This window comes from Dermacentor andersoni, chromosome 9 (genome assembly GCF_023375885.2).
Source record: "Dermacentor andersoni chromosome 9, qqDerAnde1_hic_scaffold, whole genome shotgun sequence".
Taxonomy (NCBI): Eukaryota; Metazoa; Arthropoda; class Arachnida; order Ixodida; family Ixodidae; genus Dermacentor; species Dermacentor andersoni.
In genome coordinates, this window is record NC_092822.1 from 81,759,126 (window position 1) to 81,785,564 (window position 26,439).

Below are 26,439 nucleotides of genomic sequence, written 5' to 3' on the forward strand. Positions count from 1 at the left end.
GGGTACTTAAATAATACACTTCGTCTTCAGTATGTTGTAAGCTAGAGTTGACCGGCCTCAGATGACGGGCTGGCAGCGCACTCGCGCGCGTACGCGCGGTGAAAGTCCGACTGCAGACAACAAACCCGTGACCACAATCTAAAGAGCGAAATACATCTATTAGCTTGAAAATTGTCCCTCAGATCATGCTTTCCTCGTTTTACTTTAGGCCTATACCATCGCTTTTATCTGGCACACGCCCGAGTTGGGTGGAGTGCTTGCCTCCGATGAGGGAGGCGTAGGCGTGTTCCATGATTAGGCAGGTGACGGGGCAGCTGGTGAATGTCAGATTCTCCAGGCGGCTCGTCTGCGTTGACGCCGTGCCCTCCTCAGTGGCTGGAGACGGCGGACGTCGAGTCAGGGCAAAGCCCAACTCCTGGAGGTCCTCGGGGTCGATGGTACAGAATTTGACATGCAGACTCCTGAGACTTGCACTCCTCATTGCCCCTTCCAGCAGGCCTGTCGGGGAAGCGGTTTGTGATCCGTACGCCTGCCGAGAGTGAATGAAAATTCAGGCATCAAGGTGACGCAACTGTAACTGGCGGCGGCACCCCAACACTTCTCACATGCTGAAGTTCCCAAACATGTGCTCGGACATTTACGCAGTAACAGCACAAATATACAAAGAAAGCTCGAGTGATTTAAGAAGTAAATTTGGGGCTGAAATTTCCGAAGTGAAGGTGATTGAACACAGGCAAAAAATTCCAGTCTCGTTATGCAGAAGTGCACATAAAAGAAGCAGTTCAGTTTTCTGGGATGTCCGACTTGTAAGTACGGTGACTTACGAAGTTTCAGATTTCGAAGCTACACATACATGGAAGCTTAAAAAATAGGAATCTTAAAAGTTGCTTGAGACTTCGACCACCCTGAGAATATTTGACGGGTAACAAAAGTGGAACACGAAGTGGTCCTCGTGCATCAAAATGCGTTTGCAGCTACCGAAAATCCAACATGTGAGGAAGTCCAACAGCAATATTCGCAAGAATTATAGTTAAGACCAACTTTAGGAGTACCGAAAATATTGAGCTTCTTCGCAAGGCACATGTGTAGAGTCGCATTTCTCGATAAGATATACATTACCTGCATCTCATCGACACTTCCAGACATCGCGTTTAGCAGGACAACGACCTAGCTGGTAAGCCACCTTAGAGCTTTTATTTCAACTTTTTTTACATGTACGGCACGGCACTGTCACGTGAATGACAGTGTTGTCTGTCTAACTTCCGGACGCTTTGCAGACTCCGGCTTGTACGAGTAACGAGGTTATTAAGATAATACGCGGAACCTTCAGCATGCTGAGAAGGTGTGTTTGGGTGGGGGATTGAAGTTTTAGCAGGGAATCACGGTTTCCAAGAAAAAAAAAAAGAGTAAAGTACTCTTATAGACGTATATGTGTTGACATATATAATAAGAATCGATGGCGTGCTCCACGCTGAAAACGTTTACATGTTCTCGCGACTTGGCCCCAGACAACATTAAAATTGAGCTCTGGCTCAAATTTTATGCCGCGTTTTGAAGCCGACCTGGAAATGTCAACGGAAGCTTCCGTGGCTACATAGCGCTTAGTTGTAAGTGGGGATCCCATCGAGGAGTAGAAGAGGCTGAATTGGCTGACCGTCGGTACGCCACTACGGGGAACCGTCAGCGTGACCGCAACAAAGAAGCAAAAGCCAGCGCAAGACTGTTTTCTGCTGGAAGAAAAGATGGGCACATGCCACCCTAGCGATGTGAATAGTAACCTCCTCAATGCCATATTGAGAACCAACTTGAAGCCCTTAGAAGAGTCGTGAAAAAGCATGTCCTTGCCTACTGAAGCACCTCTGTTCATCTGTCCGTCGCAAAACTGGACTAGAAGCCCTGACGGCTGCAGAGACGAGTCGGCGGCTGTTAACTTGTGTGCTACTCTCTGGCGAGGGACAAAACGGGACAAATAGCTGCACAAAAGTGCCAGTGAGGCAGTTGTGCTCCAAATAGGAAGTCTAGCTGATTAGTTGTAATAGAAGATACTCATATGGATTGCTGACATTGCCTAGAATGATGTATTGGAGAGGGCCATGTCATTAGGCTACGTTAAAGACAAGGAATTGACCAGAGACGGTGAACTGCCCCTGTAATAGGTTGAGTCCATTGTACAATCAAAAACTTCCTTTCGCAACACTAAGTTCTGTTTCCGTCATTTTGTGTTTGTACGAATGGCAAGATGCTTGCGCACACCGAGCTATGCAGAATACCATGTTATCAAATTGGTATTCTACAAAAATCCTCGGTTTTAGATAACAGATTTCTGGATATGAAGGTCAGGACTTGTGGCATGTTTAGTAGCATTGTTTAAAGGAGTGTATGCGCAACCTTCCTTGTTACTTCTGAATAAGGGATCACATAATCATCGTAAGCATTGCTCCGCGTTCTCTGATAGCAGAACCTTTGGCATCGCAACTTATGAAAGACTAAGGCATAGTGGCTGTGCCCGGTGAGAATATTCCTACTTATCGCGGAGAATGCGGGCACTGACTGGAATGAACTACAACAAGGCGACCTCAAGAAGCATAGTGGTGCAGCAGAAATAAGTGCAACGTTTGTTTCCATCGAGGAAGCTCTCACTAGACCTCAATTACGAGTAGGACAAAAATGTACCGACGAGGATTGAAACGCTTTTCGCCTCCCCTTTCCATATTTGTTCATAATTGCAGCCCTTAGTGTAGAGAAGTAGTGCCTACAACTGCTGCTGCGACAAGCATACCGTCGTTCAACGCTGCTTTGCCGCTTTGCTATCGCGTTCCTCCTACCGCGTGAGAAGGCGCTAGCTATATCAGATAATGCAGAAGTTTCCAATCCAGTACATTTCAGAAAGACGTGCATCGTGCATAGGCTAGCAGGCGCGACAACATACAATTGTGGCAAGTATTCGCATTCACATCGCCACCGGGAGTGCACTTGGACGATTCAACGACTCATGTACCAAAGGCAAGCAGCCATCGTTTCCATCCAGCTATCGGAATCGCAGTCGTCAACACTGGTGAACCCGACGCTCAAGGCAGAAAACACAGGATAAGTGTCAAAATGACGTGGATAGCAGTGCTGGTGAGAATTGGTGCATGGCAAAGCTTTCGAAAGCCGGAAGACGAAACGGCACATCGCTATAAAAAAACCTGAAATTTTCGCCGCCAAATGTACGCCGTAATATCATCAAGCCACGGTGGTAACCCTTGCGCAGCAAAGATAAGATATTTTTAAGGGCTACATTTCGAGCAAGCACCGGCGAGCATGCTGTCACCTTCGCGATATTAAGAGTGCGACTTGGAACCGTATGCCTCCCTTTCGAAATAGATGGCCGAAAAGAGTTCTTGAAACTCGGCGAAGACAGCGAGTCAGCACAGTGCTAGGGACGCTGTAAGCTTCAAACGAAGTTGTATAGAAGAAAGAAAGTGAAAGCAAAGTCAGTGAAAGGAGAAAGTCTTGAATTTTCTGTAGCCAGAACACTCGCTGCAGTGATTCAGTTCTCAATGGGAATTATGGTTAGTACAATGTAATTTGTCCTATCCCGTTTCCGGATACACGCAGTTCTTGTGTCTATCTACTAGGTTTTATTTGCCCCTTTTTTGCGAAATTCTGAAGAAACGCTGTTTTCTTAAACTCGGAAGAGACGAAGACTCTCGACACATGCATAATGACTGCAAATAGATTCCTTTATAGCTCAACATTTTGTACAAAATGGTGACTGTCAAGTCGCGAACTTCAACTGACAATCCCGTACCGGCCAAACCACCACGCTTGCAACTGCTATGAACGCTATACTGAGACACCTTTTCTAAGATAGTAAGCGAAGGATACGGCAACAAAGTGTGCCTCTTGTACCACTGCTGGAAATAGTTCCCCATTTGTGTTCGCGCTCTCATACGTGGAAAATACGGAATATTCATTCGTTCTTACCGCCCAAATTTGAAGCTACGCGTAACTTCATCGAAACTCATGTTTTCGCACACGCGAGACTGTTGCACATTTTAAGCGTACCTCAAAGGCGAAACAGCGTCCGTGTTTCCTGGTGAGTTCGTTGCTTGCGTTTCCGCGTATCAGCTCCCCTAAGAGAATGACCAACTTCAACATAAAGAAAGGGAAACCTATGTACCTAAAACGAGTGTTTGCAGCGCCTACGCGAAGACCAAGAGAACGCATCTGAAAATAAGCAACGTCGGCATTCACTCGGAGGTGGCGGGTCCCAAACAGAGGCGCAAAGATTCTGTGTCCTCTTATTTCTTCTGTCGTTTTAAACCTTGCGCCGCACATCGTTTTTAAAATATGCAACAACTAGACCAATATAGCACTCTGTTAAACTCCACGATACTACGGATACAGTCAGTACAGGCACAGAGTGAAGTGTTGAGGGCAGCACACTAGTAGTGGGGCAACGAAGTGTAGCATCAGGCGACTGAAATCTCCACTCACTACACACGAGTCATTGTAACTTGAAAGGCTTTCGCGGTATGGCGCACAGACGAGTACTTTTGGTTCGAGCAGTGTAAGATATGCTCGGCGATGCATATGATGATACGTGCCATCGTGGAAAGGTTCGAAAAAGAAAGCAGGGTTTTTGATATTCAAGGAGAGCAAATTTAACATGAAGCGAGCGTGGGACACAGCCGATTGATTCAGTGAGAAGACGCGGAAGGAAGCGGGTGCCGTTAACCATATTTGGAATTGGCTGAAAAGTCCAACGCGGTTATGTCGCCATACGTTGAGAAGTGCTGCTGAGTAAAAGATGGTTTTCTGAAAGCGACGTATTGCACCGAGAAATAGGAGGCCTTTAACTAGTCATCTGTTAAGAGATTAAGCAGTACCATTCAGTGTGTATCGTGTCCTATTTCTGGCTACTTACATGGCTTGAGTAAGTATATTCACAACAAGCAGCAGTATTATCAATACGTCAGAAACAGTGCCTGCGGGCGTTTTGCAATAGCAGTCGCGGAATGCAAGACTGGAAAGTGAGATGTCGCGAAATACCTGCTCTGAGACGTCTCAAGTGACAAGTTTGCTCGCTCTCATAAGCTGAAACAATGCCAAACGCGTAGACATGCCTTACCACAATTTTGTCGATGGTAGGGTGGTTGCGGAGGAATTTCGAGATGGGTGCACCGTCTCGTGCCATCACAAAGTCGGGTGGAATATAAAATGTCCTTAGCGTCTTGTTCAGAGCCAAGGCTTCCAGAAAGGCCGCGGCATCATCTTCAGTCTGCGACTGCACACACAAACAGTACACAAAGTGGAGTCATGCAGCTCGGAGCAAGGCCACGTTTGGGAAGTGGTCGGGCCATATCCCCTTCATGGCACAATTGAGTCTACTGAAAATTGAGTTTCATCAGATGTCCTGTCCCCTTCATAAACGTTGTAAATATATTGCAGCAAGGAAATTAAACTTAATTGTTCAGCATATGGTCAAGGGTGCAAAGTTGACTGCAAGCGTGCATGCTCTACGCGAATATCGGTTAGCAGGATAAATATTGTATGCCCAGAAAAATGTGAGCGCATTCTTCTTGGCACTTGGAAGAATATTGCCGACGTGAAAGATTTTCAGGAGGAATAAAAGTTAACCCCACACATGTTGTATAGAAACAGGAAAAGCACAGAGCCGTTTCATCGTCTAATTCGTTTCGCAAACATATGGTCCTGTGACATTTGTAGCCAACGACAAATTAAATTCGTTTCAGTATGTGTGCGACGCGTCTTCAACATTTATGTCAAGCAAGCTATTGACGTAAGATATCGGCGTACATTATTGTAGTATTCCCGCCAGGTGCTGTGTACATTTAAGGTGTTCTAGAAGTGCATCACACTGATTGCCTTATTCATAATTTACCGCTCACGTGAACGGCGCTCGCACCAATCACACTCCTACAACTCGGGATAAAATTTGATAGTTACACTTCCTGCACTGACGAACACATTACACTTCCCGCGCAAATTTCTGGATATCGAATCCGCACTACTGACATTATCTGCACAGTCAGTGAATCATACGTCAGGAAAACACCCGAAATCAGTGTGTGGCGACTTAATCACTTTCTTCAAAGCCGCTAAAGAAAGAACTGCATAAAAATTACTTGGTTTTCTAACACTCGACAATGTACACGAATCCAACAAATTTGCGTGTAAATGGATCTTGAGTTCATAGATATTACTAAATGCAATACAAACTTCATCTTGAAGCTTTCTTCAGGTAACGTGAAGCACCCGGCGCAGAGTTTCTCTGTAGTGCCGAAATGAATAATTACGTGATAAAATGTAAGCTACGCGTGAGTTGTCATCAGAGTGTATACCGATAAGTGTGCCTGCGCAGTAGCACTTCTCAAAGAGCGCTAGTATGTAAACCCGATGCAGAAGCCGATCAGAATGCTTGTCACTAACGTTGTCCTTTAACAGCATCGAAAGTAATGGTACGTACACCGTAAAGACTGAAAGGTGTATGCTTGTCTTTGAATGTTCCCGTCTTTGTGAATAGATGAGAGTTCTTAGCAGCACTACTATCCTTCAGATGTTTACGTGGTCCTTTAGAGTAAACGTGTCTCAGTGCTTGCAAATATAGCTTGAGTTGGTACTAGAATGCCGTTGCAGGCTTGCCTTTCGGCACAGATTTCCGTTTTTTGACAGACAGGCAAAGAAACTCAGAGAAAGGCACTTCGTTACGAAACATTTTTACGGCTCTCAATAATCATAGAATAAGCAAACAATAGGCATGACAATGGAGAAAATAGTTTAGAAAGGCAGAGAAATAGTTACGTTCATGTGTTGAAACGACAGAGTAACCAGCGTGGTAGTTTCTTGAACGTATTTGGCCAGTGCCTCGGAGATTTCTGCGTCGAAGTAGACACTTGAGAGGTACAAGGCGCAGAGAGATGTCATGCCGGAGACCGAGTGAGCCCACCGAACGCACTCAGGCCGAAGTGCCTGCGGGGATAGGGAATAGAAAAACGAGGGGGAACGTAGATGTACATAGAGATCACTTGCGCCACTGCACGCGCCCTGCTGCTGCACATCAGCTTCAGACATAACCCGGACAGCCAATATCCGCTTCTACATTCTGACAATCCGTATACCCGTACGAAACACAAAGGACCTCGCGACAAAGGCTTACTGACAGTTTCAGAACAGCACCACCAGATCTCCAGCAACGTCAGCTGGAAACTAAGAATGCTTAACGCGTGTTTCGGTTAAGTGCGACGAAGACAACACAGCGAAGAGTTGCAATCGTTCGGCATGCAACCAAAGGGTCACTATTGTAAACAACTGACACTACAATATCCTCCGTCTGGGCATAGGCTTCGAAATTAGCTCAGGCAGAGGGAGCTTTATAAAGAAAGTACTCCGAGACACAAGTTCGAGTGATAAAAAAGCTTCGCATAGGTTTCGCAATACGACACTCGGAGAGTTATTTTAGTGGTCAGAAGTTCTATGCGGTATTTTTAGGAAACGTCACGGAGAAAGTCGATGTGCCGATATGCCAGTGTGGCTATGTGCCGAGTTCTCATTATGGCTTCTCGTCACATTCTAGTCTTAACACATAATGGGGAATAGCAAAAAAGATGACAACTACACAAAATTGCGGTATTGTTCCCATTTCTTTTCCCGCTTCGCGAGTGGTCACAGCGCTGCTCGGCTCGCGTTTTCAATGGTAACAGCTGGCCGTCAATGGTGAATTATAAGTGTAGTGTAGAATTACGTGCACCACTTCGCTACGCCATCGTGGCCCAGATCTTGTCTCGTGAATTGCCGGGGCTGCATTTGCCAAATGTACTAAGGCGTCAGAGGAAACTGCTAAAGCCAAACAACAACTATTATTCGGAAAACGGGCACCTTTCCACGCAGACACTTGCACCTGTCAATCCCCCGACTCAGCAGAGAATGTTTTACGTTGTGTATGCATGCTTCTCGACTGTACGCACATTTCTTTTTTTTTTATTTTCACATGGAATGTGAAAGTTGCGTGGACTAGCATCCTTGGTACAAATAACAGCTGCGCATGTCGCGTAATAAGGGTCAGACGGTACATGAATGAGTTGGGTGGGCACAAACTATGTGGTATAAGCGTTCTTCATCGATTCGAATCAGCAGCATATGGCTAGCCTGAGCTCGCCCCTGGTGTCTGCCATACTATTCCATATGATATATGAAAGCAGTGCTACCAATTTGGAGTACACAAAACGTAAAATGACACTACCGGGATGACATCGATGTTTTCGTCCAAACCTGACCCAACTAGCTCGACAATAAATCGTCACTAATTTTACAGGGTAGATTGATGCAAGCCCCATCACAAGGGGCCGACGAACGCACTAGAGCAGTCCTGGACAGTACAGAAACTTTGTAAAAGTTATTGTATCAATGAGAATCACTGATTTACAAACATTTTTGCGTCGGCCTGCGCACAGCGAGGCATAATGCATCGAAGCCCTACAGATGGAGGTGCGAAACAGTGACAGTAAAGCAGAGGCCGCCTTCTCCCACATGCTACATTGAATTTAGGTATTGCGAGGCTCGGCGAACTCGGGCAACAAAATGAAGAAAAGAAATGGAGTAAGCTAGTGCAAAGTCTAAAGAACATCAGGCTGGAATCAATCGTGTCGGGTTCACGCGCAGACATTCGTTCCCGCAAGGGGCCGTCGCACACTCACGATGCCGTGTTGTTCAGCGAGGGTTCCCTGGTACTCAATGCATTTGACGCCACCGGCGCCATTCTGTAAGGCGTGCCAGAACATCTTGTGTTCGAGCGTGCACGTTGTCATGTCCACAACAACGCGGGTCACGCATCTGCAAAATAATAATAAAAAAAAGATCGCGCGCAGCCCCCAGCACATTGCTAATGAGTGACCATCGCCGCTCATACTACACGAGCGCCACAAGCGGCAAGTACAGAAGACAGCGCGGGTGCTACAGTGAAAATAAGTACGTGTGCGCGCAGGGCTCAGCACCGCTATGAATAAGAAAAACCGAATCTCGCTTTGAAACAGGCCTATTGCTGATGCGACCCATACCTCTATTCCCGCTGTGCAAAAGTCTCGGAGAGTTCACGCGCATGGAGTTTCTTTGCTTCTGAAAAGGGTGTTCATCTTGTGAAATCAAGGCCTACACTTGCAAACCTTGCAAGGTGCATGCAAATGGGTATTAGCTGGGTGGCCACGGAGCAGCACGTTGATTTTGCTTGCAGAAGCATGTCTCAGAGACCCGAGCGACGCGCAGCCAGCAGGGCTACCACGTGAGAGTAAGTAGACGCACACTCACGCTTCACTTGATCGGCTTTGTAGCGAAGTGACCGCAGCGTCTACGTTCCGCTGCTGGTGTGAGTTGAGCGCTGTGCGTGCGCACACTGTCGCTGAGCAATGCTTTGGACGCACCAATGCGAGCGAAGCGTATCGTAAACGCTTTGCTAAAACTGTCTATGCTTAGTTTAAGTTTACTGCTGTCGTCCTCGGTCTTTAATGCACCGAGCAGTACGGCACACGTACAGGCCTTTCGACCAGTTAGCCTATATGGAAGTGCTTGAAGATTTCAAAATTTAAAGAGGCACACGGACTGTATCAGCAACACGTCTCCTGATCTGATAATTTGTTATTCTTTGCAGTGTTGAATATCTGCATGTGCATTTTCTGGACTTCTAGTTCTCTAAGGACAGTGGTTTTCATTATGCATTTCGCGTTTCTTCTATTTGATCTACAATGCTGTAACCACGCATAAACTTGCTTACAGAAGAACAAGACAAGAAGAAAGAGGGGCTGTCGGTTACCTGTGCTGCCGTAGCAGCAAGTGCACCAGCAATGAAAGCCGAAGCACGTCCGGGTAGTCCGGTGCATTGTTGTCGGGCCAGGCGAAACTTGTGAGCGAGAACTCGGACCACTTGTGCACCCGCAGCTCGAAGCAGCACTTGGCGAGCTGGCGATTCCACTCTTCCAGCTCTCCAAAAAGCCAGCAGGGCTTGTCAGGCTCCCACGTGCACGATCGTTGGAAGCCATCTTCGTCGCCGATGGTGTCGTCCCCACCTTCTTCGCCGTCATCATCAGGGTCGTCACCTCCACCACCCTTACGGCCACGACCTTTGCCACGAACTGAGACAAAGATGGAAGGTCGATGGCGGCAGAACAAAGAAAGATCACTTCGCAGTGGCGCCGCAGCGCGTACTGCGGAGTCTTCAAAGAAAGACTTGTTTGTTAAGCCTCTAGTTCTTTACTGGTTGTGGCTGTCTAGTATCTTGTCTGTAGGCCTCCACACAAGAAATGATAGGCCTATGTATGACCATTTGTACTACAACTAGATATGTGATGATCTAATGTTTTCTGGGGAATTTCGTTATGAAAATAAAAAGCACCCAAAAATCCCTACGGACACAACTATAAGCCGTCAATCACATAACTCTTAATAAAGCGAAGCTTTCTACGCTTTCTTCCTACCGCTTTGTTTGTGTATGCGCTTCTCGGTCGGCGATGAGATACTGGGGGTAGTGCACGTAAAGCTGGAATCACGCGCGAGGGCGTCGTCGTCCTTGCTCCGCAGGGCGAAGTTGTAACGTAGTCCCTTCACACAGGCACCACAGGAAACCGCATTGACATGGCCACAGCGTGCACTCAGGATGCTTACTCTAGTGGAACGATTACGCGCGTTTCCGACGCACAGAAGGTGAGAGGGTCCTTTGCGCTTCGCTTCGATTATTGCATTTGCGTTGATCGCCCACAAATGAACGAAGCACGAACTTTCCAACCACAAAACGCGATTCCATGCGACAGCGAGGCGCACGGAGCCTAGCGCGCTGGCTACCGCTGCTGGCTGACGCAAGCAGAACGTCAACTGGAGGGGCGCGGCTTTGCGCTCGCTGCATCTTCCCCATTTGTTTCGGGCTCAACGGAAGCCGAAATTCGCCATGCCACACTCCCGCAGGTGATCGAATTTCTACAGACCTAAGAGTAGATATGATTTGTACGGAGAGATCGCTTCAATTTTTCCCATTTACGATGAGCCGGCTGAAGCTATATTTTTAAAACCTAATTGAAGTACGTTTAATAGTATCACCCGTCACCTCACTGTAGCCATCACTGTCAGCATGTTCCCGAAGTAACTATTTTTTGATTACAACACAGCCCTTTTTAAATGTTACGTAATGTCTTCGTAGTTTTACCCTGTATAAAGAGTCCGTACCTCGTCTGTCACAGTGGGGTATACCCATTCTAAGGAATAGTCGAGAGCGCAGTGGCACACATATATGCTGAGTGGCTATGTTGAAGAACACAAAGCAAATTGAAGGGTCCGTTAAGTAATTCAGCGTTACATTAGCAGGCGCTTAAATATGCCTGTTAGCCGACATGATATGTTTTCTACAGGAAGATTGTTTTCTTTTGTTACGTGGTGCGCATACGAGGATTACATGACTCACTTCGTGGATGCTTTTACGTAAGGTGTGCATGCATATATATCCACGCAGATATTCTGCAACAGCCGCGATCAGTAAACTCTGCGGATTCGCAAAGCACGGTTAGTTTTGAAAGCATACAAGACAACAAGGAAACCGTCGTTACCGGACTTGCCGCCGCGTTTTTTGGAACCCCGGGATGTCGACGGAGTTCCACGGGATGTCGACGGAGTTCCACGGGATGTCGACGGAGTTCCACGGGATGTCGACGGAGTTCCACGGGATGTCGACGGAGCTTGAGCACTGGCACCTTCAGCCCTCACAGAAGGCCTCGCTCTGCCGCCTCCTAACGCGCGGCGGAACTCGCTGTGAAAAATCGCGGTGACATCGTTCACTGTTGGCTGGTTCAAAGTGCAGAGGCTCTGTAGCAAAGCCATGTACTCCGGACTCAGAATTCCGGCACCGCGTGGCGCCTGCTTTGAGGAGCTTGCCATTTTCTGTAATGAGAAAAGAGCGCGTAAACACATCTTCACAGCACAGCTAGAGCAGTTAAATAAAAATTGCCTTAATCTACCGGCTATGCCACGCGCAATCACTTGGCAGTTTGAATGCGCCATCTGATATGAGTGATTGATTAACTGATGATTGATGTGCAGTTTTTATTGGCGCAAGGACCAGATATGACAAAAGAGCGCCGTGCACATGGTGACCAGCAGAAATACAATTGTCAACGAAATTATAAAACGGATTGCAAATAGTAGAAACGAGGCTAAAGGTTAGTCGTTGTCAATTGCGCAGGATATATCCGTATTAAATTATCGACAATGATACGTAATATGTGCTGTGGTTATGAATGTTTCACGACGAATGGATGATTAGTAACACGTATAGGTGACAGTAGCGCCATTACCTCGTCAGGGCCATTGAACGCACGTGTGCTACAGAAGGCTTCTATTGTAGGTACAACCTTCAAGCGAAGGCTGAGCAAACAACCTGGCCAAATGAATTTTTAATATGCGAGTTTGCCAAGAAGTTTATCTGTTTTAAAATTTAAAAAAAACTCAGTCCCCGTCCACTTTTTGAAGAAGGATGACAAGTGAAGCTCCGCATGTGGGCCCCTTAATGGCGAACGGCACCTCCGCCGCGGGTTGGCCCGGCATTGCACTGTCTCCGGGATCGGTCCACATATGGGCAGTTTTTTGCTTACCACGCCAACAACGACACGAAGATTTCCTTGGACGGCAGTGGTATACAGCTTCGCTGCAAAAGGGGATTCATTGCTCAGGAACAGTGCTCAGTGCAAAGGTATGTGGTCGTGGCATGCGGAAGGGAAGTACCTTTTTCTCTCTGCCTATATTTCAGGTTAGGGAAGAACGTGAAGAACCGAGACAATTATCCCCACCTACAACATATCGGAGGATCGCTTCTGAGTATGTAGAGGTAAGTGCAGTAGGCATGTGCAATTCCTTATTCAATTCTTCCTTGTGCCTTGCCGTTCCTTCAGATATTCAGTTCCCTAATTTTGGCTTGATAATATAGTTTATTCAATACTTCAATGTCCCACGGCCCCTGCCGATACTTCCTCAAATTATGGCGTAACAATGACTTAACGTGTGTAGCTCGTATACCTTTATGTCTGGCAAAAAGTAATCGACGTAGCATTTTTGTCAGCAGCTAGTTTGCCTTTTATTGCTACTCTAGCCATGTACGTAACATAAGAAAATACTTTGGTTGTACATATATATGCAAAGCATAGTAGGTTGTTTATTTCATTAAAAACTTATTTCTTTTGAAATTCATTAAAGCTCTTACAACAGTTCATCAGTCTGAACATGATAGCTGGATTGAATTTTCTTTGCTGTAAGTGCTTCACAGGTGAAAGCATCACGTACGCCTTAGTCATGAAAATACTTGTATTAGCATTTAGAACGCCGGACGTCCTAAACGTCGTCCGCAAAGCTGCACAGGCAACAACAGCTGTGAACTTGAAACCACCGGTATAAATTTATGCGCACGAATACTGCGCCTGAAGTTCAGTGAAGTGTGACTATGGGTGTCTCGGGAACACGTTTTGTTGGATTGTCGCAATCGATGGTCTGCCATTTCAGAAGCGCTGGAAGGCGATTGAGAATCATTAGGACATTTTGTACTAGTCGGAGGCATGTTTCTTTTCCCACCCATAATTCAACGCCCAGTACCCGGTGCCACGCTGCATTATATGATGATGATTATGGTTTTTGGCATTGCCATTGAAACGGGTCGGCGAAAAATAGTCACCTAGCCTGCTTGCCGCAATCAAGTAGGCTATAGATGCCCTTCATTTTAGTATTTTCCTATCCATCTCCTCAATCTTATATTTCCTTGTTCAAAACTTGCAATTTGTACAGCTACGTGCGCCTGTACAGAATACAATCGTATCCATCTTCCTGTTCTTCCTTTCCTAATCAGTACTCTAAACGCCTTCTCCTTATCTAGACTGTTGACCAGGTGATGGTTGCGCGCACTTTAAATCCGAGCGCTTCCGGAAAGTGCTCGTCACCTCACTGCGGGAATATTTTCGCCTTCCATTACGATGTGCTCAGTGGTCTCCGGATTTTCGCTGTAGCATACACTTGCCCCATCCTGTTACGGATACTTGCTCCCATATAATTGTGTCCTTAGGCAACCAGCTCGAGCCTCAAATAGCAAGGCACTGCACTTTGTTACCTTACAGATTCTCTTCTAGTTTCTTTGTTATAAATTTACATGTTGTTCTGTGATTCTATTCTTTGCATCAAGTTCACTGTCTTTGGTTCACTAACTTTTCGATAGGTGGCTCCTAGTTGTCTGTTTCCTCTTTCAATTGAATGTACTTAATTGCCAACTTCGTGGACCTATTCCTGCCTTCTGTGTCCATGCATTTCAGGCAGACACTTGTTCCCTTTATTATGGGAACAGTGTCGCGTGCTAGGTGCTGGACTGGCGAGGTCTACTGGAGGGTGCTTGTTACTTGCGCGGAAAGCAAGTCTAGAGCGAGAAAAACGCGGTGCCTGGCTACCACAGATGTTTTGCAGCAAAGCTATTAGCCTGTAGTGGGTCGGGTTTTTTCGCGGCGTGTTCACGCAGAACACGACAGCTGGAAAAAGGGTTTGTCTTTCCGTTTCCGCGTAACATATTTATGTTTTCTCGTATATTCGAATAACATCCCGAGCCTATCATGCCTGTAGCTTGTGTGTAAGTCGCACTTCCCGTATTTTCTGGCGCAGTTTACTTTTCAAGTTTAATTTAGTTCAATAAGGCACTTGCGCTTGGGGAACGGCCTAGAAGAATGGAGGGTGTATGCTCCGCTCCCACCCACGTTCGTGGGCACGTGACGTACGACGTTAGTGGTGCTTATGTAGCGCGAGTCTAACCGCACCAGCTTCGCTGTGCATCCGCTTTTAAAGAATAAAATGGACGCGTTTTTGTTTTACAGCGAAGCTGTATAACGAATACCTCTAAGCTACCCACCGGCGGTGGTCGATGTCCGTCCGTGCAGGCATCGCGACGACGTGATGAACTTTTCGTCCGCAGTCTCTCGCGATCTCTCAATCTTGGAAAGAATACTAATATTTGGCCGCTAAGACAACTATCATAACATCGAGTTTCATTTACTTGCCGCAATCAGTTATTTCACAGTGAAGGTGTAAACGTCACCAAATTCCCGTCTGCTGTAGATGCATGGCCCTCAACTGTTATGGCTATAGAAAACGGCTGTAACTCCTGTTTCATCAGAAATAACTAAAAACAAATATGACACTCAGCAGCTAAAAGTTCACAGTGAAGTTGTAAATATTGTGGAATTCCCGTCTGCCATGCAGCGCTACTTGTACCCGTCACTACTCCATAAGAGAACAAGAATGAATCACTCCACAGTCAAAAGATTTATTCGTTGTCTGTTCTTCAATATTCATAACGATAATATTAAGAAAAAGTAGGAGATCGCAATCTTTGACCTATATGTCCAAGTGGCACTAGCACCTCGGCGTTGGTATTGATTGGGTTAAATTTATGCGAACGCAACGCACAACCCGACCTCGGAGGCAACTTGTCCATTAATTAGCCGGTTAAATATCATGCCACCTTGTGTGTGATGTCATTAATGCCGTCATTACTCCAACTGTCTACTTCCGGCTATACAGGCATTTCGCCAAACTCGTCTCAAGGCTATGATTCTGTGCGGTAATCAGTGATTTCTAACACTATTTCAGAGACTTCATTACCTCAAACTGTAACTCAACTTATGCACTGATATACCGATAACGAAACCCATGAATGTTGTATTGATCTACTTTTCTATTTTATTTTTTATTTGCTCCACAGTCGTATCAGCAGATGGACCGGACGTGCAGCGCAAGAAACAAAAGTCAATCACTGCTCGTGCCACTAATACCTATATATATGCAGATGCGTCGAACAAGGTAAAACGCACCAACGCTTCACGGTTCGTCTTTCACAGAATGCAAGGGTCGATTCATTTTTCGCCCCTCTCATTCATATATTTTGTTGCGCTTCTATTCTGTCCTATAAATCTTCGGCACATAACGCGCCACCTTCAGATGTTAACTCGTGAATGGCTCGCTTCCATGTGATAATAGTGGCAGCGATACACGACATTAGGTACACCTAATGCTGCCGTTTCATTTCTTAGGTTTTTGCGAGTCATCAACTTAATAAGACAGTTCCTTAATCAGAAGGTGGCACTGAATTTCCAGGTTATTGTTTATAAATTTTCTATCTCTCTATAGAAGTTACGGTAGGCGGTAATTTTCTTTCAAATTCATGTTGCAAGTGCGTGTTGAGACAAGCCATGTTTACGCGGAAGGTCGTCACCCGATTACATCGCTTGTCCTTTAAGCAACAGAGCAATTTAACGCAATAAAAGGAAGACAAGTAAAAGAAAACTTTCCACTAGGATTCGCTCCTCTGACCTAGAGACCACAGGCCACGTTACCACTACGCCACGCGGCAACACGATGTTTTGGGAATAACGTATACCGTGTCAACTGCTAGGCGCAGTTTCATTTACTACTTGCATGGACATTGTAGATGTGCTGTCGCCCCGCGACCAAAGCTTCCGTCTACTATGAAAAAATTGTCGGTATTGCTTTCAAGTGCCACAACACTGATGTTCTTTTGCGATTAGTATTTTAGCTTGGAAAAACGTCGTACATAAACTGTCAACCAGAGCCACTTTACTGCCGATTTTTGTAGCCTAGTCGTGTTCTGCGCGAAAGTAAAATACAACATTTTCTTAGTTCAATGCGTTTAAATCGACACATCCGTACACAATCGCATATCGTGGCCTGAGAAGCGTCGGTTACTGCAGCTGGCAGCCTTCGGCGACAGCACATATACACGCATGCTTATAATGCGTCACATCGCCGCTCATCGCTGTGCCGACATTGCACAAACGAAAAAACTATTGAAAAACACTAATGCGAAAGCTGAATTATACAGTGATTTTGTTCTTCGTCAGTCATGTTTATTCCTGAGCCCAGATGGGCCGATAGCGTGTAGACGGACGCAGCGGGGACGCCAAGCCTAAGTTTCGGTGGAAGGGAACGATCTCGGCGTGGGTAAAACCTCTACATCCACGCGCCACGCCGCTTTCTTAAGTAGCGACAACCTTTGATGTACGCCGCCTTTTCCCCTCACACCAAATCCGGTTCCGGCATTTCCAGTTTCAAAATTTCCGGTTCCGGCGCTTACGCTTCCTGGAGTTGCGCTGCGGGAATTTCCGCTTTGACTGACGATGGTGAAACGCCCGCGCGTGCTTAGCAGTCGGCGCTAATCTGAGTTGCTCGAGTTCGAGCCCATGGTCACACACCATGCTCTAGCCACTCCACCGAGCGTCATTCGTGTGCATGTGCGCGCTTGTGCGTACATTGCACCCGCATGCTTTGCCTGTCGTCGCCTTTCGCTGTGCTTGCAGTTTCTAGAGCTGTGGAGGGCACCATAAGGAGAATCCAAAGGGGACAAGCTGTTGCATTCCGCTAAAGTAGTAGTTCACTGTTTGTGTTTTTCAAATGCACGAAAAACGGCAGTGTTCCCCAAGCACCCAGGCACTACATTCGACTGTACGTTGTCTCTCGTGGCACAACCCGCAGCAGGTTGACGCAAAGCAGCGAACACGTCCAGATCGCCGATTACAATAGGCAGTGGTTCTTGGATGGAATTGCATTAACAGTTTAAACCCCAGCTGCTGCAAATAAAGCCTCGTCGTCGACGCGAAAGTAAGCAACGCTAGAAACAGCATCACTTCCACTCGGAAGAGGAAGCTGAAGCTACGTAAGTTCCGCTTGACGCCGGAAGCAGAGGGGGTGAGGGGGAGAGGAGCGCGAAGGAGGAGGGTAGGTTGGCGGTGGCGCGTGGATGGAGGGGCTTTAGGCGTGGGTACCTGGCGAATGCTAAAGTCCGTGTATTTGAGCCTCGGGACCTTTTACAGCGAAGGTGTATATGGCTATGCCATTTCCCTAGTCCGTGAGCAGAGAGATTTAGTTATGGAAATGCAGAGAGATCGGCCTGCATCCGTGAGCTACCCCCGAACTAACTCGTCGGCGCCCATCGGCGCAGCCGCGCTCGTGGCACTCACGGTTCACGCGTTCGTCGTCCTCTCCTTCCACAGCTGGCCCCGTTGCCGCTCACTGCTAAACCCTTCGAGGGTCAATGACGTAAATATACAGCGCCGCGAACGAAGTTCAAGATGGTCGAAGCCGTATATTTACGGCGCCGTCTGTACATTTAAAAACGCGCCAATTTCATAACTCTTTTCTGTCATGTGCTGCCAATGTGGGAATACTGGGATTTTTTTTTAGCGGGCCTCCCTTTCTCGGTTTTTGTTGCATGGTTTCTTTTAGCGCTAGTTAGCTCCCACGCGTCTATATACTACCGCTCGCGCATTGGCGAGCGCGCGGGAGGGTGGCGATCTGGATTTTGTTCCGCTGGCGATTTCGGCTTCATGCGCTTGCAAAACTGATGGCTGTCTCGTTGCTCATCGCTCAAAGGGCGACCGCTTGCTTCTCACTCGTTTAGTGCTCACGAGGGTGCGCAAAGGAAGTATGCCGCCGTGCATGCGTTTCCGCTTTTTTTTTTTTTGAGACTCGCGAAAACTAATTGACTGTGCTTGGCGATAAGATGAAGATTAGTGGAAGTTTGTAACGTTTTGCTTTTTTGACGGGCACACAACCACACAGTTTTCTTGAGTGCCCGCACCTATGCAGCTCGATTACGTTATGGATGTACATATTAGTTTAAGAGCAGGAACATTTGAGGTCTGGCGAAATATTCTCGTGGGCGCATTTTCAAAGCCTTGAACTATAACAATGCATCAAATTTTTCATTCTGACATGTTTATTTCCTTTTTTTTATTATTCATTAATTAAGAGCACATATATACCAAAATAAAGGAACGCAAAATATTTTTCTCACTTTACGGTCACTAGAAAGATTACGGTAAATTTTGTTCGAGATAACTCCCTGAGAAGAATTGGAATCTGCTACAAAAAAAATAGACCCTGCGCGGTCGCATATGGCGAAAAAAATCGACCCTCGAAGGTTTAAGGAGGTATGAGCCATTCTTTCGCAAGAGGGCTATCCTCGTCGTCATGAGCAGCAGAAGCAGCAGCTATCATCGTCAGTGATGGTTCGAGAATCTTCTTCCACCGCTGGCTCCGTTACCGCTCATCATTCCGGCGTATAATTTGAATATACCAACTCGCTGGCTGCTCTCGCCGTCAGCCCGCTGCGTCTGCACGCGGCAGACGTGGTCTACGAGGCCCAACTCTGACGGGTATCCCGCTTGTGTCTTTCCGAGAGACGGTCCGATTTTTCCGTTCAAGTCGACGACTACACAGTCGCGTGCGGCCGTCGAGTCCACTCGCGCGCTGGCTTAGTTGCCATACACGTGAATAACGACGTCGCCGCCGGACGACGTTTCGTCTACTAAGAGCTAGAAAGAGTGGCGTTTTGTACTGACTTGTGTGCCGTGAAGACCGCCGACGGGACGGCCGTTGGCACTGCATACGCTCGACCAGCTTCTTCCAAGCGCGACGTAGAGGCCTTTATGAACGACTACATCGGATGGCTCCTCGATCCGGCTGATGACAATCAAACTCCAGTCCTCGTCGCTGGCGACTTCAACGTGGACGCGTCGCGGTCAGTAATTTGCCGCCCTCGTTTATGCTAAAACAGTTCAGGCTACAGTGCTATATACACCGATCCCAAGGAGCCAACTAACACGAGGCGCTCGTGTTTGGACTTAACTTTCGCCAAGAACCTGTCTATCGTCGTCACCAAACCCTTGGCCGTCTGACATGGCGACCACAAGTGTAACTTGCTCGAAATAAACACAGAAATATTTATGTATCTCTGTTGTACATTATGCCAGCTATACAGCTTCACTTGTCGTCCACTTTCACAGAGTGGAATGGCAGCCGAAGTTTTTTACTGTTGATTTTTAATACACTATGTAAAGTGGACGTTCAGGAATTGCTTCAGATTTGTCACCGGTACGATAATATCTATCAGCGGCAGGCTTGCCGGGATTCGTTATCGAACGCGTCCGAACGAGTTCTGGGTTTGTATTTCGTGTACACTCCACAACAATGCCACATTTCGCAGTCATCGGTTTCGCCATCGCTTGTAAGCAAATATGAGACCATTACAGGAACACGTCACGCATGCTGACATAAAAAATGCGGTGAAGGTGCACGAATTGCAAACTTGCAGAACTTGAGCTAAAGCGCCATAGAGCACCCAAAACAACAGAAGTGAACGAAGACATCACTTGTCTTCATTCCCAGCTGTTCTACATGCTCTCTTACGCTTTACCTCAAGTTATACAGTACCAACTAGCCCGCCAGTGTGTTCTTCTACACATGCAGTGCAGCGAAGCAATGAGCCGTCGTTGACGACAGATCAATTAAAATATAAACACATGCCACCGAAAAATGAGGCGTTATCTTTTCGTTCAAGACTATAGCTATCCGCACAGCCAAAGGGAAACGCAAGAAATAAACTTCGTGCACTACGACGTATGTATGCATAAAGGCGGCAGCTTACGCACCTTTATTCCGAGCTGCAACGCGAAACAGACATTTGTGACCACAAAATATATAGTGTTTAGGACCAAATACTAGTATTTTCTAATTGTATCAAACATTTAACACACAAAAGTGTCCTATAGTGGAACCAGTGCGGAAAAATTCACCGGCGCTTACGATGCTCCCTAATGCGAAATTTGAGAGCCGATGTATAAGGGCTTTCATTTCGCGATGTATTGGCTAGCACGGGTAATCTCTCATGCAGCACATGGCAAACAGCTAAGTGTGGCGCGACTGCCTCGTTAATCGGAATATCGCGAGAGGCAGCGCGTGGGTAACGCGTGGGCTTTGTTTCCGTTTATGGTATCGGTGGTGTCATCGGTTAACAGATGATGTGCGCTGCTACGACGCCATCTCGTAGCCATCCTCACCGCACACACTGTAGAATACTCTACACCCTTAAACGTGAAAAAAGGGTGTAAATGCGTCCATAACTCACACTTTTAAGGTGTTATTTATATAGCTGACACCCGAAGGGTGTGAGTTAAACAGTTTCACCCTTTTTCACTTTTAAGGGTGTAAATTATTTTACACTGTAGCCGTCTCGTGCGGCGCTACGCTTTTCTCACGCTGTCGTCATACCCTCCTCCGCTTTCCTCCTCACGCTTTCTTCGCTTTCGCCATCTTCCATCCCCGCTGCGCAACTCGTTCGCTCTTCCATCCTTCGCTGTGCTGGTCACTCGGCTACGACGAGGGACGCCGACGCTCAAATTGTTTACGGAAAACATGTGCTCGAAGAGTTAACGAAACAGCTAGACAACGCTGTAGGCCTTTAACTTTTGGCCAGAGACGGGTCCTTGCTCTTTTGAAGTTGGGTTTAGGCTTGCTTCTTTCCAAGAGGATGGAAAGTGCCCGGTAGGCCATCTGACAACGTTGAAAGGTGATAGGACGGTGTTGATGCTTTCAGGGTTGAAGTTCGTTCAAGTCAAACTATTTGGTTGGTTCCGGGAGCCTAATTGTTTTTTTCAGTTCAGTGCAGCATGAAATTCAGCGATGCTCAATGTATGATTGTTTAGTTCCTTTTGCGTGCTTTTCCGATCTATATGGAGTCACTCTGCTGGCCTTTGATATCTTAGAAATGAGTCACTGTAGCGGGAACAACTAAATATATTCGATGTGAAGGCCCATAGGTATCCGCTTGATCTTTGAGTGTCTTCGTGTTATTTACCAAAGGTAGAGGCTCCTATTGCAAGCATTTTAATTTGTTTACTATTCTAGGGTTTCTTTCGTGTTTGTAAGAATTTATTCTACAGATGTATTTTGGCAGCTGCCCCTTTTGGAACGGCGGCGCGTTCTTCCACCCTGAGATTTCTTCTTCAAAGTGATTAGGTTATCTGTAGGTAGAGAGTCACGAAGAGGACTCAAAGCCCTATTTTGCACTCTGCGCACTTCCCTGCCCTCGCAATACCACGAGGAAACAGGAGGTTTTGAAAGCGGCCCATTCCTTCCTGGGATACTTATTTTCGCCGAATCGATTACAAATGCTCTTGAATATGGCACAGCGTTAGCAATATGAAGTACAAAGATAATCGCAGGTCAAATTCCTGAGCTCTGTTTCGCTTCCGGTAGGCTGGGGAAAGCATTCATCCACTTTTGAACTGTTTGAAAAAAAAAGTTTCGGCTTCAGAGAGTACCGAGTAGGGACCGTAGGTTTTTACACAGCTGGATATGTGATCATATTAAACTGACCTGCGTTCGCAGGTGCGGGAGCTTCGTGTTGCTAGTTCGCGTGCTACGCCTGCGCGAGCTTTGCGATGTCCTCACTGCCATCGTCGTAGACATCCTCGTTTTCGTCGTCCAGCGGCGACAATTTCGTGCAGGCGCGAGTCGCCGCCGCATAAGACGCGACCAACCACCTTCGATTCTATCCACTACAAGGCAGCGATTCGGAAAGAGCGGCCAGCGACAGCTATATGCGTAGGCACCGCTGCGATAGTACGAACTAGTCGTCGAGGACGCTTTAGGAACGAAGTATTCCGGAGCAGGAAACAAGCAGGGCAAATAGTCGGCATAGCACAAGACTTGGAGGTACAAGATCCTCCGACAGCCCCAAGCATGGCAGGTTGTTTATATCAGGCACGCTTGAAAAGCGCGCAAATCTGGCTGCCCTTCAACGGGGTCCACGCTAGGCGACCAGTGACGAGCACATACTCTGTCCACTTCTGCCGCTTATTGACGCCGACGGTAGCAAACAGGCAAGCTAGCCGACCTGCCGATCGCTTGGAAACAGTTTAGACCTAGCTCGTTGGCCTTTCGATCTTGGGCCCACGGTCTTCGCGATTCGTTCGCAGCTCGTAATAAAGCGCCTATATTCGTCAACAATTAAACTCAGCACATTCACGTCGCTCAGAAGTGGAAATACAATGAGTTTTCCCGACGCCGTTGGTAGCGATGAGAAAACATGCTAGCCCGGCGAGCCGCTTCGCAGATAATTGCTGAGGCGGCTGAGATGACCGCTTGCAAGTCGAAATCACGCAAGCGATTTATAACTTGCACTTTCAAGGTTGCTCTATCTGTATGAGTTATGTCGTGTCAGAACCAAAATTGTAGCCGACTTTTATGCCACCGTCAGCGGTGAAGGAGGTCAGCGTCTTGAACTGGAACAAAAAGCACCGGGACGATCGAAGCAGCGAGGAATTCGCTCGCGGGGTCTGCTACGTGGCCATGACGTACACGCTAGCGGCGCTGTCATTGGCTGCGGCCATCCGACCGACGCGACAGTTGTGGGAACCCGCGCGACCACATCCAGCGAGTTTTAAGTAAAGCGGTAGATGCACCGTGCGATTCGGTGTCGGATCAGGTGTCCGACACGCCAGAATGGCAGCCGGAGTCGAGGTGTTTTGCTGTGCCGAAATGGCGGATGGGTCGCCCGGCGTGCGACAAAACTGCGCAAATTTTCATCGTCCGACTGACAATGACGGCGCGGCTGGCATGTGACGTTCTCTGACGTTGCCTACACAGATGCGGCGCCGGAGAGCCAGTTTCTCGCTGTCTTATTTCTTTTTTTTTTCTTGCTGGCTACAATTAGTTTTCGACACGAAATAGTTCATCTTAAAACTTTTTGTCCGCAAACAAACAGGGACGATGAATAGAAGCAACACAAGGACGAGCGCTTATTGCTCTTCGTTGTGTTGCTTCTATTATTCGTCCCTGTTTGTTTGCGCACAAAAAGTTTTAAGATGAATCTGTTCCAACTAGGTCAACTCGCAGTTACGAAATAGTTATAAGACAAAGCACGCGAATCTTATTCCAGCCGCTTCTGAATGCGACCGCAGTGCGATGTATACGAGAGAACCATGTACAGCAGCAAAATTACTTCTACCCGAAAGAATGTCGCTGTTTTGTTTACCCTCGACGTTTCTTGCGCGTTCCTCCTGCACATTCTCGGTTCATGCTAAGACGACGCCTACCTAAGCTTTCCAACGACCTAACAAGCGTAGGCGATGACTCTGCATATAGCATAGCTTAACTGCGTTGCAAAAGCGTGCCTACACTCGCCCTATAGGCAGAGTCATATGATAGGTAGCATGAATGAACGTACGCCACCGATTCGCAAGCTTATACCGTTTGAATTGTACGTTTTTGATTCACTTCATGGCACCCGCCTATTCGAGCACAGAAGTTGTGATGAGCAAATATCTGCTTCAGTTCTACAGTTAATTACCGTACCCTGGTTTATTTCAAAGCCCCAAACGGTCACCGAAAGCGGGAGAGAATTCAATAAAGCATTGAACATAGACAAATTATTCCTCAGCTCACGCTTTACTTTGCACTTGCGGTCAGCTAGCATGCATGCGTTTCTTTTTCATGTTCTACTCCGTCCCAAAGAAAATTAACATGAAAAGCATGAGCAGTGTTCCTTTGGGCTGGTTGACAAATCTTGTAAGAGGGCACAACGTCGAACAGCGTGACGCAGGAAAAAAAGAAAGACAACACAAAGGAATTTCGTGTCCCTGTTTGTCCTGTATCGCACCGCTAGAACTGTTTCACAGGCTTAAGCAATTAGACAGCGAATTTGCGTATAGCTAGGGTCACGGGATTTCTTCGTGGCGTAAAGTAGACCGGGAACTATCATCATCTGTGGCTGATTCCCCCAAATGCAATTACTCATACCGCCGTAAGGCAGAGGCTATATACAAGCACTCAGCAAAGTGAAGCGAACAGCGCATACATTGTTTGGAATCACGCATACAACATACAGAATAGCATACGTTTCAATCAAGAAGAAGCTCAAAACAAGCATCCGAATCGCATAATTGACAAGGCGTTTCTGCGCCTACATGCAACGCGAGGCACGTAGCGCTCCCCGCGCACATTTCCCGGCAAAGATTACGGTAGCGCGAGCTGCCGCGGGGACGGCAGCTTGGCTATTAAACGAAGCAGAGAGTGACGTAACTACACTTTCATGCGTGAAACAGCCCGCCTAGCAACTGATCTGTGTTGTGAAAGTGCCATGGGAAGGCCAGGTAGGGTGAGGACTCCTGAAGGGCAGCGTGCATACGAACCATGGCTAATTGCTCCTTTGTCTGGTCCACTCTTTGTAGGTGCACGACATAGCGGCGCAAGCCAATTCACGGGCCGTCGAAACGCCTTAGGCTAATAGTTACGTTAGAGCACACGTGAAAAATCTCAACCTGCGACGCTATGCGTATTCGTTCTAGTTGTCGGTTACAGCCACCATCATAGAGTGGATAGAAGAGCCCCTTTTCTTTTTTCTTTCGACACATTTTTAATTTGCCGATGGTTTGTTGCTGCCCCCACGAAAACAAGGCTTACCTTGAAAGATTCCGGGTGCCTGGCCTCGCTACGACGTGGCTCCGTAAATGTCCGAGCAGAGTGCGCTCCCTGCTAGCGTCTAGTGACGGGGCCTGTGGCTACACAACTACCACATCACTGTATCGGCGGCGATACAGTAGAAGGAATGGAAGGCGGTGGGTTGCACAGCTGATGTCAGCACGGCTTGTAGCAAAGCGAACGTTTGCGCGCATGGCGCCTGCAGCGACACGATATCTCGGAGCTACGCGAAACTGGGCATGCGCGACAAACACTGCGATAGTGCTGTGCATTTGAACGTATACGAAAGTTTAGGCACCAACCTCGAGGATAAGACAAGTCACGTCCCGTTCAGGACCAAATTTATTATACACAGAATCAAATGAATATCGTGGGTACAGACATGACTCACGTGTCGCAGTCAAACTACCTTTTACAGTAGCGCAACAGCAATTTCTTATTTTGAAGTAAGCAAAAATCTCATTCGGCGCAGTGTCGAACATGCATGCATGTAGCCCATACAATCTCAAGTTTACCTGAAATATTCAATGAGTATAGCTGAGCCTGTTTTGCACTGATCAATAAGGCATTTTCGCTTAAAAATACCAAAATGGTTTCGCCTATTGTTATTAAAATGGCTACCGGTGTGTATATTGCTCCATAAATCCACTTCCACCATTCAAGCTTTTAACAGAAGTTGAGTGTTCGGCGCGATTCAATTATATAGAAAATTAAATTCTGAAGCTTTACACGCCAAGCCACGTTGTGACTGAGGCGCTCCGTACTGTTGCACCCTGAATCAACTCTGACCACCTCCGGTTCGATAACTTGCGCCTCAATTTAAGTACACGAGCACTTTCGCATTTCGCTGCCGTAGAAAAGCGGCTGCCGCCACCGGGATCGAGCGTCCGAACCAGAGCTCAGCAGCGCAAGGTCATCAAATTGCCATCACAAACACGCCAGAAAAAAAGTTCGCGGAACCAAGGCATGACAACAATACGGCGCCCTTCAATGTGTGGGACTAGAAGCTACAATCACGAAATCAACCTTTCCGTATGCGCTGCGTTGCAAAGCAGGTACCACACATTAGCAAATTATATGTCAGTGGCTTATTACACG

General features: G+C 47.1%; 1 protein-coding gene across 1 annotated transcript in view; it reads right to left on the bottom strand.

Moving 5' to 3' along the window:
* Window positions 1-25,532, bottom strand: part of LOC126527838 (uncharacterized) — a 36,887-nt gene extending 11,355 nt beyond the window's left edge. Inside the window, exons 1-7 of the mRNA XM_055069260.2 lie at window positions 25,324-25,532; window positions 11,592-11,922; window positions 9,812-10,130; window positions 8,703-8,838; window positions 6,811-6,978; window positions 5,117-5,272; window positions 262-529 (exon numbers count right to left, since the gene is read on the bottom strand). Of these exons, the coding sequence (XP_054925235.1) occupies window positions 262-529; window positions 5,117-5,272; window positions 6,811-6,978; window positions 8,703-8,838; window positions 9,812-10,130; window positions 11,592-11,919 (1,375 nt within the window). The 5' untranslated portion in view covers window positions 11,920-11,922; window positions 25,324-25,532. The remainder of the gene's footprint in view (window positions 1-261; window positions 530-5,116; window positions 5,273-6,810; window positions 6,979-8,702; window positions 8,839-9,811; window positions 10,131-11,591; window positions 11,923-25,323) is intronic.
* Between the last annotated feature and the right edge of the window lie 907 nt (window positions 25,533-26,439).